General features: G+C 37.5%; 1 protein-coding gene across 2 annotated transcripts in view; it reads left to right on the forward strand.

The window, feature by feature from the left end:
• Nucleotides 1–11147: 11147 nt before the first annotated feature.
• Nucleotides 11148–17869, forward strand: part of LOC117299887 — a 34069-nt gene continuing 27347 nt past the window's right edge. For both annotated transcript variants that reach the window (XM_033783475.1, XM_033783476.1), the window contains exons 1-2: nucleotides 11148–11238; nucleotides 16763–16888. In XM_033783475.1, the coding sequence (XP_033639366.1) occupies nucleotides 16825–16888 (64 nt within the window). In that variant the 5' untranslated portion in view covers nucleotides 11148–11238; nucleotides 16763–16824. The remainder of the gene's footprint in view (nucleotides 11239–16762; nucleotides 16889–17869) is intronic.

Genomic DNA, 17869 nt, shown 5'->3' on the forward strand with positions numbered 1-17869 from the left:
TATATTTATTTTAGATTTTTGAAAATTACACACCACGAGTCCCTTTGCAGCATACTTTGTATGTGTACTACACTGCTGTGCGTACAGTTTAAGATTTCATCAACGCCACGGGTCGATTTGTAAAACAGTTTATAAACACGTTATCATTCAAACGAAGCCAATCAAAGACTGTCATTACCTAAACAAAGCATTCATGTAGCATTACTGATTTTATTATAATTTTATAAAGCTCCGTTATATTTATTTCAGATTTTTGAAAATTACACACCACGAGTCCCTTTGCAGCATACTTTGTACGTGTACTACACTGCTGTGCGTACAGTTTAAGATTTCATCAACGCCACGGGTCGATTTATAAAACAGTTTATCAACATGTTATTGTTCAAACGAAGCCAATCCAAGACTGCCAGTACTCAAACAAAGCATTCATGTAGCATTACTGATTTAATCATAATTTTATAAAGCTCCGTTATATTTATTTCAGATTTTTGAAAATTACACACCACGAGTCCCTTTGCAGCATACTTTGTACGTGTACTACACTGCTGTGCGTACAGTTTAAGATTTCATCAACGCCACGGGTCGATTTGTAAAACAGTTTATAAACACGTTATCATTCAAACGAAGCCAATCAAAGACTGTCATTACCTAAACAAAGCATTCATGTAGCATTACTGATTTTATCATAATTTTATAAAGCTCCGTTATATTTATTTCAGATTTTTGAAAATTACACACCACGAGTCCCTTTGCAGCATACTTTGTACGTGTACTACACTGCTGTGCGTACAGTTTAAGATTTCATCAACGCCACGGGTCGATTTGTAAAACAGTTTATAAACACGTTATCATTCAAACGAAGCCAATCAAAGACTGTCATTACCTAAACAAAGCATTCATGTAGCATTACTGATTTTATCATAATTTTATAAAGCTCCGTTATATTTATTTCAGATTTTTGAAAATTACACACCACGAGTCCCTTTGCAGCATACTTTGTATGTGTACCACACTGCTGTGCGTACAGTTTAAGATTTCATCAACGCCACGGGTCGATATAGATAAAACAGTTATTGTTCAAACGAAGCCAATCAAAGACTGCCATTACCTTAACAAAGCAATCTTGTAGCATTACTGATTTTATAATGTATTTCTTTTAACGCTCCGTCAGATTTATTTATGATTTTTATACCACAAATGTGGCATCTGAAGAGAAGAAAGAAATACACCAAAAAATGGTGAGAAAATAAAAATGTGTATCTATTGTATATACAATATCCTTCTATTTCCTTTCAAGTTATCTATTTAATTTAGATTTAATTAAAGCCTGTTTGTGGGTGACAGTAATTCAAACAATTGAAAAACACTATGGGGGAAATTAATGGTGTACAGAATAACAAACCTTTTAATATTTTCGTAAATTATAATAATTAAATTGAGATCTGGCGAAAAAAGCTGTTAACCTGTAAAGGACACTAAAATAAATTATCCGGTAACTTCCCAATTCGTTTGTGCCGTATTGATTTGCCCATACAGTTTGAGCACCGTTCTCCAGTTTCGACCACAAAGGGCGCTTTTTTCTTGTAATTAATTTCTAACTAAAACAACTCATTACTGTGCAAGTTTTACCCTTGACAACTTTAACATTTTATGAAAGTCTACCATAAGTAAATCTGGGGGAAAAGTTTAGGTAGTTGCAGATAACTCGAAAACTAGCGCCCTTTTTGATGATGAATCCCACGGTCTAATAATAACCGTGGAGACAATGCAGCAAATTTGACAGCGTCATTTACTCGTTTTCCGAGTACTGGTAGGTACGGTAGGTACTGCATTCAATTTTAGATCGAGCGCAACCTTTTGAAATGGAGAATCCATCCTATATTTATTTATTCATTTTGTATTTATTTTGGGGGTTGGTGGGGGGGGGGGAGGTGTATGTAATGGAAAATGACCAAGACTTACCTAAAAAAAAAAAATTGTGCGACAGGTATCTTGGCAAATGTTGTTCAACTGTAATTTTTGGCCTAATGGTAATGTTGCATTCGATTTAACAAAATAATCATTCAATTTAAAATTCATCAAAGCAGCATTCAAATTCGCAGACGCTTCTTGAGGCGGTTGTGTCACGAACAAGAATGACGGTACGCTACATTGAACAGAGTGCTACAGGAATTTGACTCGACTCAAAACAAAATTGAATGGCCGAATTTTGAATTTGAAACGCAGTAACAACTGGAGAGGCAAAACAGCTTGAATTCGAACGCATGAAAATAAAATTGACTGCTCATTTGCAGAATTTGACCAAAAAACCTAAATAATAAAGGAAGCAACTTTTTAACCAAGTGTTATGTTTTACATTGCACAATCCAAAAAATGACTGGCCAAAAATGAGTTTAAATGAAAAGACACACCCTTCAAGAAACTCCAGCGAACTTGAATGCTATCTCTAATGGATGAATTGTTAAGTTTTTGAGTGGTGAACTTTACGAGTATAAACACCATGCACATTACAAAATTAATGGATTAACTTGCCATTATATTTGTTACTCGTCGAAACTTGCAAATGCTTAAAACAGTTGTTAACTCTTTTCACTGCTTTTATTGTTTTATATTAACAGATTGTTCTTAAACTTCATTATACTCGTTTTGCTAAATTCAATAAATGTTGTCTTACTCCCATTCACAAGAGAAACAAAACGGCGTGTCTTCAGTTTAGATATAAGTTAAGTTGTTTGTTTCATATTATTTGGAATTGAATACATGCAAACCATTGCTTCCAGTCCATCACCAGCAATCGTTTTCTACATTCGTGTAAGTTGTAGGACGATCAGCGAACGACCATCAAAGGGCGGGTCCTTTCGATAAACTGTTCCACAAATCGTTGGTGAAATCTTAAACTGTGCGCACAGCAGTGTTGTACACACGCACAATACGCTGCAAAGGGACTCGTGGTCTTTAATTTTCAAAAATCTGACATAAATATAATGAAGCTTTACAAAAACATGATAAAATCAGTAATGCTACATGAATACTTTGTTAAGGGAATGAAAGTATTTGATTGGCTTCGTTTGAAAAGTACTGTGTTGATAAATCGATTTTTCAAATCGGCCCGTGGCGTTGATGAAATCGTAAACTGTACGCATAGCAGTGTTAGTGTAGTACACGCGCACAGTATGCTGCAAAGGGACTCGTGGTGTGTAATTTTCAAAAATCGGAAATAAATATAACGGAGCTTTATAAAATTATGATAAAATCAGTAATGCTATATGAATGCTTTGTTTAGGTAATGACAGTCTTTGATTGGCTTCGTTTGAATGATAACGTGTTTATAAACTGTTTTACAAATCGACCCGTGGCGTTGATGAAATCTTAAACTGTGCGCACAGTAGTGTAGTACCCAGTACACGCGCACAGTATGCTGCAAAGGGACTCGTGGTGTGTAATTTTCAAAAATCTGAAATAAATGTAACGGAGCTTTATAAAACTATGATAAAATCAGTAATGCTACATGAATGCTTTGTTTAGGTAATGACAGCCTTTGATTGGCTCCGTTTGAATGATAACGTGTTGATAAACTGTTTTACAAATCGACCCGTGGCGTTGATGAAATCTGAAACTGTACGAACAGCAGTGTAGTACACGTACAAAGTATGCTGCAAAGGGACTCGTGGTGTGTAATTTTCAAAAATCTGAAATAAATATAACGGAGCTTTATAAAATTATGATTAAATCAGTAATGCTACATGAATGCTTTGTTTGAGTACTGGCAGTCTTGGATTGGCTTCGTTTGAACAATAACATGTTGATAAACTGTTTTATAAATCGACCCGTGGCGTTGATGAAATCTTAAACTGTGCGCACAGCAGTGTAGTACACGTACAAAGTATGCTGCAAAGGGACTCGTGGTGTGTAATTTTCAAAAATCTGAAATAATTATAACGGAGCTTTATAAAATTATGATAAAATCAGTAATGCTACATGAATGCTTTGTTTAGGTAATGACCGTCTTGGATTGCCTTCGTTTAAATGATAACATGTTGATAAACTGTTTTACAAATCGACCCGTGGCGTTGATGAAATTTAAAACTGTGCGCACAGCAGTGTAGTACACGCGCACAGTATGCTGCAAAGGGACTCGTAGTGTGTAATTTTCAGAAATCTGCAATAAATATAACGGAGCTTTATAAAATTATGATAAAATCAGTAATGCTACATGAATGCTTTGTTTAGGTAATTACAGTCTTTGATTGGCTTCGTTTGAATGATAACGTGTTGATAAACTGTTTTACAAATCGACCCGTGGCGTTGATGAAATCTTAAACTGTGCGCACAGCGGTGTTGTATACACACGCAAAGTATGCTGCAAAGGGACTCGTCGTGTGTAATTTTCAAAAATCTGAAATAAATATAGCGGAGCTTTTTAGAATTATGATAAAATCATTTTCAAAAATCTGAAATAAATATAGCGGAGCTTTTTAGAATTATGATAAAATCAGTAATGCTACATGAATGCTTTGTTTAGGTAATGCCAGTCTTTGATTGGTCTAATTTGAATAATACCGTATTGATAAACCGTTTTACAAATCGACCCGTGGCGTTGATGAAATCGTAAACTGTGCACACAGCGGTGTACGTTGTTTACACACGCACAGTAGCCTATGCTGCAAAAGGACTCGCGTGCTCTTTAATTTTCAATAATCTAAAATAAATACAATGGAGCTTTATCAAATTATGATAAAATGAAATCTTAAACTGTACGCACGGCACAGTGACTTGTCACAGTATATGAAGCAATTTTAGGGGGACTCTCGGTCTTAAATATTTAAAAATCTGAAATAAATACCAGACAGCTTCATAAAAATATAATAAAATCAGCAGAACTAGATGAATCTCTTGTGTACTGAAAGGGAATAGACCAGTCTTTGATTGGCCTTAACTTGAATGATAACGTACGTTCGTGTCGAGAAGTTTTGCAACGTGGAGAGTGATACGTATGTACCCCTGCAGTGGGTCCGATCGACTCGCAACAAGACAAATTCTGGACGGACTTGGTCAAGTCTAAAAGCGTTCTTACCAGTGTGGTTATTTCGGATCCTTTTCACGTGTAACGCTCGACTCCTGGCGTTTGGAAACTTTGGCCGTGTCCGAAACGGCGACTTCGGCTACAGCTACGGCTAGATCGCGCGCGTCTGCCTATTCTTCAACACTGACAGACGCGCTGATCTAGACGTAGCTGTAGCCGAAGTCGTCGTTTCGGACACGGCCTAACATCTACCGACGCCGAACGAATTAGAGCCGAACACGTGCGTTGTGTGCACGTACATGTACATGTACATCCATGCTTAAGGCTGTACATGTACTACACCAGTTGACCAAACTGGTATGCGCCATTCCCACCCCCTCTGTTACGCATTGGTTTATTAGTTTTCCAGCGGGAGTAAGAATTTAAAAAATAATTCTAAGCCCAACCTCTTTTTTATCGAAGCGCATAATTATCACTCAGATGTGGGGTGTTTTTGATCTGTTGTTTTTGCACTTGGGGTCGAACGAATAACAGTTGATTAAAATGAGAACAAAATTGTCCGTTCGTGCTGCAGTTTTAAAACACCGCGATACCCAGGTCGAAATTCCAGTTGAACCTAGTTAAACTGGGTTTAACTGGAACTAGTTGAAACCAGTTGATAAACTAGTTAAACACAGTTAAAACCAGTTGGTGTCACATAACCACGGGAGGTGGCTCCATACAACAAATGTAAGAAAGACGAACAAGCCATGCACTCATGAAATAAATGAACAGTGAAAGAAACACTTCTAATTTACTATATACATAAATATTTAATTATGAAATTCCTCATCGAACTCTATCAATCAAAATGTATGTCCACTATTCTTTGGCTCTAATTACAATTCCTTGATTCGAATAAAATCTCCTCCAAAATTAAACCAAAATGATGTATCTATCCTTACTAATTGAAACTTCAAATCTCAAAACGTTGTGAACTTAACTTCAACTTACTATCTTCATTCAATGAAAATCAATAAAGAAAAACTATACTCTGTTCTCAAACTCCACAAACTTCTTCAAATGTCAATATAATAACTTGGGCTAGTAGAAACCCTCCACTTCACTTCAAATCTAAATTACGTCTTAGAACAACTTCTTATCCCAACTTCTGCTCACAACTGGAGTGTATAACAACTCCCTTAATCTCAAATAACAATATATCTTCCCAACTTCTTTTTCACAACTGGAGAATAAACAACTCCCTTTTCTCAAATAGCAAATATTCTTCCCAACTTCTTTTTCACAACTCGAGAATAAACAACTCCCTTTCCTCAAATAGCAAAATTTCTTCCCAACTTCTTTTTCACAACTGGAGAATAAACAACTCCCTTTTCTCAAATAGCAAAATTTCTTCCCAACTTCTTTTTCACAACTGGAGAATAAACAACTCCCTTTTCTCAAATAGCAAAATTTCTTCCCAACTTCTTTTTCACAACTGGAGAATAAACAACTCCCTTTTCTCAAATAGCAAAATTTCTTCCCAACTTCTTTTTCACAACTGGAGAATAAACAACTCCCTTTTCTCAAAATCCAAAATGTCTTCACCAAAATTTATGGCTATGGCAGAAGAAAATTATTCTCCCCAATGTTAAATGTATAATGTCAGCAAATACAAAATTGCAATCCAACCTGGCTTTTACTGACTATCTACAAAAAGTGTCTTTACTCTCATGGAAGACAAAAATTACTTAATAAATTGCTCCCATCTTCCTATGATAAATATATTTATATAAGCATAGAGTTTTTATATACAGAACCAGTGTTCCAAAATTAGCGGGCTAGCTGTTCTTTCGACGGAATCCGTTCAGAGGATAAAAAGCTTGAAGCTATACCCAGTCTTCATTCTTGACGAAATTCCACAGTTCAAATGGTTAGCTCAATCATGGTTCATCCAGTGTAGGGTGGTAGGAAAATGAAGTATCCAGATTAATGTCTGTCGCAAATGTTTACCCCGGAACCAGTGCCATCTACAAAATCAATACCAACCACACAGATTTACCATAATGATAATAATTGAACAGTTCTGTCTGGAAATGCTTATAATCAAATAATTTCTACACTTGGTTTGCACTATAATCATAAACTATCAAACTGTACATCTCGTGCTAAACTTAGAATGAATTTCAAAGCAATATTTGTTCACAAAGTATTTCACAACTTACGGTTAGGAGTTCCCTTTAAAACTTAAACGGTGTCTGCTTTAATAGATTTCTGTGGAAACAGCAAAATCTTCAACTTGTCGCAATGATACAATTCATCAAAAAAGATTCTGCATGAAGGTCCTGCAGTATGTCTGACCTCCCTGATAGCAGATCTTGGAATGACCAACCACACCCTAATCTAAGGCTGCAAGGAATTCTAAAACTCACCCAACCATGGCACCCACTCTACAGAACAACAGTCACCTCTCAATGCACACACATACACCCTACATCAGCCCACTCATGTCTTCCCAAATAAGGACTTGTTCACTCAACTGTAGTTCACTGACTGCATCACAGAACTAACTGAATATTCATTGGATCTCTAAACTCTTGACCAATAAAATAAATGAGGGTAATATAAAAAATACACATGGGTTATTTACAGTACTAGATCACTTGTGACAGTTGGTTTAATATGGAAAATGGACAGAGACCATGACTGGTTTATAATTTCAACCTAGTTGAACACAGTTAAACCTAGTCCAAACCAGTTGGTTAATATGGAAAATGGACGAGTTTGATCACTATCCAGTTGAAGCAGTTGACCCCAGTTAACTAGGTTCAACTGGAATTTTTACCTGGGTATAGATATAGCTTTTTGCGTACGTTCTGCAGAATATCTCGTACCACCGTACTCAGGGGTGAAAATGCGTGCATGGTACGCAAAATGCGTACAGGTTGGCAGGTCTGCAATTCATAATGCGACACAATTCATAATTGTGACATTTTCACCCGTTTCTTTTGGTTCGGCATGTTAGATTTAACAGTTACCGTCGACTTTTGCGTTTTGTACAGGTATTTTAAGACATACATACGCCGAATAGAATGAGCACATGTGCCTTTCAGTAGTCTTGGTTACAAGACTCTCAGTTGTGCACGAAAATCTAACCGCTATCTATCTAAGCCGACAGCACTATCACCCCAATAACCACTCGCCACTAGAGGGCGCTCTCATTTCTCTACTACAGAGCCGTATCTTAGGCCGTGTCCGAATTGGCGACTTCGACTACAGCTACGGCTAGGGCACGCTTGTCTGCTATTCTTCAACACTGGTAGACGCACTGATCTAGACGTAGCTGTAGCCGAAGTCGTCGTTTCGGACACGGCCTTATGCACATGACGTCATTTCAGTAGGGCGCCCTTACCTAGAGGTCAAAAGGAGATTGTTCATTGGCCAATCCTGTGTGCCGCGCGTACAAATCTGTGCGTTTAGATTGTTTCGTCACCGTTTTTCCACTAAGATGGCCGCTGGATGACGTCAATGCATAAGGTCTATTGGGTATACGGCTCTGCTCTACTAGTGCTACGGCTCTGCTCTAGTGGCGAGTGGTTATAGACTGTGCAAGTCTCGCGCGCACCGGAGCGAGAAAACACAACAACTGAAGAACTTAATATTTTTATGAATTAAATCTTTGCTTTTATTTTTTCTTAATGCCGAATCTGAACAACTTGCACAGTCTATTGGGGCGCTAGTGGTTAGGTTTTCGTGACTACACAACTGGAGAGACTAGCCTTGCAGTGCTGCATTACCAAAGAGGCACGCGAACGCAGTTATGTTTTATGCACAGTGCAAGCGACCGGCTACTTGGAGATAATAGATATTAATAAATACCTTGGACGGTTTCAAGTCTCTGATTGCTCAAAACCCGGTCACGTGTGAGAGTGTTAACGGTGGTAAAGACCGGCTTTGGAAAATAGCGAAAAGTGGCCACTAAATCAGCATACATTGTGTAAACCTTGCGCGTTGCACTGTTATCGCATGCTTATTTATATCCCTGTTAGTTTCATTGCAACTTCGCGCACTCACGCGTACGCGCGCTGAAAATGTATCAATTTTGAGTGCGCGCCTGTAACATGACGCCGAGCTCATGTGCGCGTTTTAATGCACAAGGAACAGCTATCGTCCAATCATTTGCCTCCTTTGACCCCAGTGAAGGCGCTGAACAGATCATTATTTAAAAGAGTCACTGGTCTCAAAGATCAGTAATGTGATTAACGCACGAAAGAGATGGGAACCATCAAAAGCTCAAATATGGCCCCTGAACATGTCTGGAAGTACCGCCGAGAGAAAAGTCACAAAATTTGGACAATTTTAGCCGTTGAATTCGCTAAAAAAGGTATTTATTAATGGGAATAACAGTGTTCGTACCCGGTCTTCACTGCGTGGTAATGACCTTGGTTGGTGGCTGGCGCTGTACGGCGCCAGCCACCAACCCGGTCATGGAACTTATCGCAAATACTCGGTACGCGCACAATAGACGTGGAATGAGGTGCATGCTGGTCTAGCTAGCTACCAAGTTGGTCGCTAGCTAGACCAGCATGCACCTCATTCAATAGTTTGCGCTTGCGCAATGGTATTTGCGAAAAGGTCTATTACCACGCAGTGAAGACCGGGTACTCGCACTGTTATTCCCTAATTAATATGAGCATTATTTACAACAAGACATGAACCAGAAAGAGCATATTTTAAAGGCAGTGGACACTATTGGTAATTGTCAAAGACTAGCCTTCACAGTTGGTGTATCTCAACATATGCATAAAATAACAAACCTGTGAAAAATTGAGCTCAATCGGTCATCGAACTTGCGAGATAATAATAAAAAGAAAAAACCAACCTTGTCACACGAAGTTGTGTGCGTTTAGATGGTTGATTTCGAGGCCTCAAGTTCTAAACCTGAGGTCTTGAAATCAAATTCGTGGAAAATTACTTCTTTCTCGAAAACTATGGGAGCCGTTTCTCAAAATGTTTTAAACCATCAACCTCTCCCCATTACTCGTCACCAAGAAAGGTTTTATGCTAATAAATATTTTGAGTAATTACCAATAGTGTCCACTGCCTTTAATCAAGTTTTGACTTTTTTCTTATTTTGACAATTTTTTAAAAACATTTTGGCAGCCTTTTGTCGGCCGTCTGGAGTGTTATGCAAGTAGGTGCGCAATAAACTCGTACTTTATTCAAGTTCATTCATGCCTTTATCACTTTTGGCCTGTTATACAGTTTTTCATAAATTATACTACTTTTGGGCCAAATTGGCCACCAATGGCCGCCATCATGGAATTGAAGCATGATAGGAAAAAATGGATACCATAAAGGAAGTGGGATAAAAAAACACAATAAATATTTTAAATCGTGTTTCTATGTTGTTATTTGGATGATAATAAATTACATTTCCCAATTTTTACTAATTTTTGCGGCCATCTTGGCGGCCGCCATTTGGATATCTCTATAGTTCATCCGGGTTGTCTTCATCGTTTAAGGACCACAAAAACCAACCCCAAAACATTGGTGTGGTTACGTTAGGGGGGTGCATGGGGGTCCCCGGATACTCCCCTAAGACGTAAGCTTTCTGTATCTGTGTTGTATGAATGGAGGTGAAACATGCCAATGTATTTTTACGATTAACAAATTTTTTAATCAATTGTGCGCGCCATACTAAACCTAAGGTCTTTCCAATCCACGGCCCTTTTCGAAACTACGCCTTCACACTCTCGGCTGCTCAGGCTAGCTTGGCCCCTGTTGGTTTGAGTTGCACGTGCTTTGCGTATGTGCGTTCTCATGGCTTCAGATAGACTTGTGGACAAGTCGTTAAATCGGCCCCACGCGCTGAGATAGTGGTCTCGCGAGATCACTGCTCTCGCGCGAACTGATGGCTCCCCGATTTCGACAAATCGATTTCGACAAATCGGGGAGCCATCAGTTCGCGCGAGAGCAGTGATCTCGCGAGACCACTATCTCAGCGCGTGGGGCCGATTTAACGACTTGTCCACAAGTCTAATGAGAGGACGGAGCCTGAAGCCGAAACCATGGATTCGAAAAGAGCCCTATAGCTGAGCGCCTATGCAAATTCCTCTGCCATGCCATAAACATCACACACAGAATTTCAAAATGGCGTACCTCCACACGGCCGGTAGTTGAGTGATAAGGTTTACCATGTTTTGCACACAATCGAACGTGTAACTTTCGTAACGGTAAGTTTGGAAGGTACTGCTAGTGTTAGTGAATGCTATTAACATTAACATTAGACCATGATCATCATGGAGGTAGATTCATAACTGATGTAACTTGACTTTATCATTGACTTGGCCCATGATCTAATTCTACCTCCATGCTTAGCTCCACTTGTGTGGCCAAGGCTAGCAGGATTGTGGGGCCATCATTGACTTTGACTAATGTGAATCGTTAGGAAGTCCTGTTTCAACAAGTTACTGTTTCAACAAGTTACAAGGTGTCCCTAAAATCGTGGCAAATCTTTTAACTCTCTGTGCGCGATGTAAACAGTCCCTAGACTTATACAAAAATTTTGGTTTTATTTGCTAAGCTAAGCAAAGAGTCTCCTCTCCCTTGAGTCAAGGCTTGACCAAAACTTAGAAACACGTAGGCCCTAAGGCTCCACTGGTTATTTGCACTTGTATTTTTTGTAAATGCAAAAAGTTTGGTATTTTTGGCATTTCAACAAAAAACCAAGGTACAAAAATTATGTCATATAATGTTGAGCTTTTGAGGCTATATATCATATAAAAAAAATTGCCCACCGAAAAAGTTTCATCAAACACTATTTCAATTCACAATTCACGATAGTCAAATCATGTGACTGAACATTCTGCTGAGCATTCTAGAACAAAAAATACAGAGGCTTAAAGAAGTCATGTGCCTTCTATCATTTTCTAATATTTTTTGAGATTTTTTTTTTAACCCTTGTATCAGGTTTAAAAGCCAATAATTATTCACACTTTTTATTTAATTTTAAATTTGTTTTTATTTTTTTGCAAATTACATGTACCATGGTAATTTTTTAAATGTCATAAAAAATATTGTGAAAAAATGAAGACAACTGCTGGCTCTAGTCATACACAGAGTCTCACAGAACACTTGCAGTCACTGCAGATATTTCTTCCACGTATGGCTTCACCGGGAAACCATTCTTTCTCGTTAGCCTTGAAAACAGGAAAAACTCTAAACAAATGGGACCAGTTGAAGTCATTGAAGATTGGTGTGTGGTGTGAAAATTTCAATGTCCATCAAGTTTTAATTTATGTTTGCATACTTAAGATAAGCAAATGAAGATAATTAGGGCATCGGTTGATATATCGCATCATTATTTTTTCCCAATTCAAAGAAAAAGGCATACGTAATATCATGAAAATTGGTAAGAGGAGGATATGCACTTGAGTCTTCACTTGACTTGTCTCTTGAGACAATAATTTAATAACAAGCTAGTATGATTAATACATTTTTAAAATTACAAAAAACTTTTGAATTTGAAAATGTTATCGTTTCGTTCCAATAATTGTTCTCGAATTAATTTATAAACAGAACTATACTGACTACTGTACTACATGCTAGACCCAGTAACTGGGGCGTTGTACTTCTTTTTTCGAAATGTTGTCATTATCGGTGTGCTGCAGTGACCTTGTTTTTCATTGAGCTGTAACTTAAGTGTAAACAAAAATGGCTCTCTTTAAAGGCAGTGGCCCTTTTGGTAATTACTCAAAATAATTATTAGCATAAAACCTTACTTGGTGACGAGTAATGGGGAGAGGTTGATAGTATAAAACCCTCTGATGAAGTGAAGTAGTTTTCGCTAAGAAGTAATTTTCCACAAATTTGATTTCTAGACCTCGGATTTAGAATTTGAGGTCTCGAAATCAACCAACGAAAAGCACACAACTTCGTGTGACAAGGGTGTTTTTTTCTTTCGTTATTATCTCGCAAATTTGACGACCAATTGAGCTCAAATTTTCACAGGTTTCTTGTTTTATGCATATATACACCAAGTGAGAATACTGGTCTTTGACAATTACCAATAGTGTCCAGTGTCTTAAAAAAATCGGTCTCATGTAATGGCTACTCAACTGTGTTGAGACCGATTTTTTAAAAGAGAGCCATTTAGTGCTCAACAAGGTGGGCTAGTAGTAGTACCAAGAAGTAGGCCTAGAGGCAGAGGTATCAGAGTCAGAGCGCCCCAGTTTAAACTCTTACTAAACTCTGGGTCTAAACTCTAACTGACTACTTACGCTACTTATCTGTAGCTACTACTAGCTGTTGTAGTGTTGACGTACATGTACATGTAAACACACACTGATGCTAGCCCTAAGTAATAGGTTTTTCATATTTTTTAAGTATTTTTTTTATTTTTCTATTTTATTGTCAAGCAAGCTGTTGCTTTATTTCGTTGCACAGAGTAGACTAAGGTTCCCTAACCACTGTTCAACTAGTTGCGATAACATAGGCCTAACCCTCCTCTCGATGGCAAAGCCGGAGGGTTACGAACTAGTAATCGGTATTGTCCTCAAAACGGGAATTTGGTCAAACACAAACAATTTTGACAGCTAGTCACCAGATTTGCCCCTAAACATTTAATATAGTCAACCAAATCGGTGACTTTGAAACTCAACATAGATCCAGAGGCATTAAACAGTCATTCAAGAGGCACAGAACTGACTTGTATTTTTAAAAAGCATTATGTTGAGTTAACGGATATTCATGTTTATAAACATATTACCCGCGGTCCCATCTTACCGTACTAAAAAACAAATTCCCAAATTTGTTTATTCACATCCCGGCCCCGTAGTACCCAAATATAACTTCCAATCCCGTCGTTTTCCATGTAAAAAGCTCATTCCCGTCCATGTTTCTGTCCCGTAAAAAAAACATTCCGGTTCCATCTTCCTGTATATTTTTTTATATACATATTTTTATACAGTAGTTTTCTGCTAATCATAATTGCTGCAAAAGATTATCAAAACTGCTAAATTGTCTCTGACGCCCACTTTTTCAACTTGATGGGACAACATCGTAAATCACTAAAACTATGGAAATAAATCAGAGCTTACACGCAGCCTGCAAGTTAATGGCTGAAACTTTTGTCAGTCGAAGCTGGGAGTAAAGAAAAATATTTCTAGGATTCACATGTTTTGATCATGTAACCAAGTCTTAAATAGTACACATGGATTTGCAGAAAACTGCTCTAAGTACATGTATGGCATCCACCCCCACTTTGCTTTTTGCCCTGCAATAGTAAAGCAATTGTTCACCACTTGCATTCCTCAGCGTTCCTCAGCGGTTCGGCCAGTCAGCGAGTCGCTTAACTGCTGTGGCAATCATGCTTATTGATATGTGGTATAGCTCTGGAGTGGTTTAAAAGTTATTTATCAAAAAGGAAACAATCAGTCTCATATAACTCTGCTACTTCATTAGAGAAACCTATTACATGTGGAGTGCCTCAAGGCTCTGTTTTAGGACCTTTGTTGTTTATTATCTATGTCAACGACATATGCAACACCTGTGACATTATATCATTTTGTCTTTTTGCTGATGATACAAGTTTAGTTTACAGCCACAAAAATGTTACCGTAGCTGTCAATAATTTAAATATTGAGCTTGTAAAAATAAGTACTTGGCTTAAAGCTAATAAGTTTATATGTATTAATTTGTTGAAATGTAATTATATAATATTCTGTACAGCACAGAAAAGATATAATCAGTCTGTTCCTCTAGTTTTGGACGGTGTGGGGCTTAACAAATTGGAACACACTAAATTTCTTGGTTTAGAAATTGATGAACATTTATCCTGGAGAAATCATATTAGTGAAGTTACTAGTAAAATAGCTAAAAATATTGGTATAATTAATCGTCTAAGGAAATTCGTACCCGGTTATATTTTACTAACACTTTATAACTCTTTAGTTCTGCCGTATCTAAAATTACTCAATTCTTACATGGGGTGGTTCCTTGTCACAATGCAATAAACTTCTTACATTGCAAAAGAGAGCTGTTCGCATAATTTCCAATGCTGGTTTTCGCGAACACACAGCTCCATTATTTTTCAATCTTAAAATACTACAAATCATCGACCTTTATCATCTTAATTTGGGTAAAGTTATGTACAAATTTATGACTAACGCATTACCAAGCTGTTTTAGTTCATTTTTCACTTTAACTTCAAAAGTCCATTCATATAATACTCGAAGTACTGCAAAGACAAATTTGTTTGTTTCCCGCCAAAGAACATCATTATACCAAAAGAGTTTTGTTCAGCGTGGAGTTGGGTTCTGGAATGGTCTGAGTAACTCAATTAAAAAATCAATTACTCTACCTGTCTTTACAAGAAATTTGAAAAAGCAACTACTTGTCTGATGGATATTCATAGATTATGACTGTTTCTGCATTGCCTAGGTTATGTTATCTTTCAACACACCTTACATTAGCCGTTGTTGTGTTTGTCTGTCAAGTCTATTGTCTGTACAATATGTGCTGGTGCTGTTATTTTTGTGTTAGTCTGTCCATAGGTTAAGGAACAAAAGCCACGGCTTCACCTGAACCTAATTGTTGTCCAACCGCTTATTACATATAAAATTGTTGTTAATCTATTATTTATATTGCGTATACATTGTAATAGCCTACTTTATCATAAACATGTTATTGTGTAACTGAATGTAATGTTAATCTATGTATTGTAAGATGAATGGGCAACGACGAAATAAATGTTAATTAATAATAATAATATAAATATGCTGGACCTCACAGAAGCCGACCTGTCTCTCCGCAGAGTCACTGGAATATTTATGTTTATTGACATATGTACGTCGTTATGGCCGTGGACCTGCGCGTTGCAATGCGTTCTTTTGTTATCAAAGATGCAGTCTCCCGCACTGGACCTCGCAGAAGCCGACCTGTCTCTCTGCAGAGTCGCTGGAATATTTATGTTTATTGACATGTACATCGTTATGGCCGTGGACCTGGGCGTTGCAAGCGTTCTTTTGTTATCAAAGATGCAGTCTCCCGTAGAATGAACGCGGCTTTATATTAAAACAATTTTAAATTACATTTTTGTCCCAAGAATGGCTACATTGTACTTAGAATTTTGAGATAGACACGTTGATTCAGTTTACAAATAGTGTATAATACAGAGCATATCACAAGGTATGACAGTATGAAGCACAAACACTTCATCACATTTTGTTTCCCCCATTTCAGACCAGCCATGTTTGGTTTCAGGAGATAAAAAATCTGTTTATATTTTCTCTTTAATGTAGACATATTATTTATTACGTTTGTCAGAATTTATTAAAGTCTTCAGTTAATCCAAGATTTTTTCACGTAAAATATTTTAAATTTTCCCCCATATTGGCACGCCATAGAACCCCAAATACATGTAGCAACCACATGATATGATCTAACCTGTAGGGTTCATCTCCAGCCCCCTTACTCATCTTGACATCTTGGACTTGGGCTTTGAAGGCAGAGATGGATTGGTGGAAGATGTCAATGGAAGGGTTGGTTTGGGTGATGGAATTAAACAGGGAGGTGAGACGGTGTATGAAGCCCTTTGTAGTGGCGTTGACCCTGTATTTAGGGACAATAAACAGATCAGGGTAACAGAGGTTGGGACTAGGGAATTTAAGGGGGGAATGGGAATAAAGTACAGGTAAAATTAGAATTAACACATTGTTGTATGAGTAACTCTTTTTTCTTTTTTTGTATATTCTGCAGGATTAAACATAGCTCGGAATACCACCAAGGCCTAACATTGTAATTTAAATGAAAATGACATAATGTCATCATTAAAACCAAAAAGTACTCGACCAAGGTTGACCAGCCAGCAAACTCAGGAAAAAGGTACAGTATTTATACCTAATGCTTCAAGTTATGGATTCTGAATTGAATTCTTTTTACAATTAGATGATGATAAAGAGAAGTCTGTAAATCAGGAAGGATGTTCCCACTATTCACTATTCACTATTCTAGGGAAACCCACCAAGAGTATGACATTTGATACATATTGTCATTTAAAGGGTTTGGGTTCTTTTTGCCATCACAAAACACAAACGTCAACAGATTCGCATTAAACTGACACGATTAAATGAAGAACATTACAGTAAAAATAATAGGCGCTGTAGTTTTTGAGAAATCAGTAAAACAGTCGCCAACATAATTTTGGCATAAACAGCGATTTTAAGGATACTCTCCTGAAAACAGTGCTCCGTTATTTTCAGGTTTTTTTCGTGAAGCTGAAACACAAAAATGGTAAATTAGATACATCTTCATTCACAGCGAGTAGGGATTCATGTCATGGCAACAAAACTTGATCTACTTAAAAAAGGTACCAAAACCCTTGACAAATATACATGTAGGTAAGAAAAGGGACTTTTAAATGAAACAGGACAGGATAATAATAAACTGAACAGGCGAAAAAATAAGCGAAACAGGGGTTTAAGTTGGACTGGGAAAGAACCACTAACGGGAACCGCGCGAAACTGGATTATGGATGAGACTGACAATAATAAGCAAGGGATAAAAAAAAGACGGCAAGAGTAGATTTCACAAAGCACTAATATTCGCCTTAACTTATGATGAGTTGTTTTGCCACACTGTGATTTGTATTGTGACTGTGATTGTCCCTCCACTACCCTTACCCCTACCTGCCTTACACCACGCTACATTTGCATTATTTTTTCATTATTCTCTTGCAACTTCGATTTAGTTTAAATTTTCACAGCCAACTTGCATATGTTGGAAGTGAGAATACTGGTCTTGGACAATTACCAAAACTTATACCATGTAACCTATACCCTAAAATATATGAATATTTATCTTCAC

The sequence above is a fragment of the Asterias rubens genome, chromosome 15 (assembly GCF_902459465.1).
Source record: "Asterias rubens chromosome 15, eAstRub1.3, whole genome shotgun sequence".
Taxonomy (NCBI): domain Eukaryota; kingdom Metazoa; phylum Echinodermata; class Asteroidea; order Forcipulatida; family Asteriidae; genus Asterias; species Asterias rubens.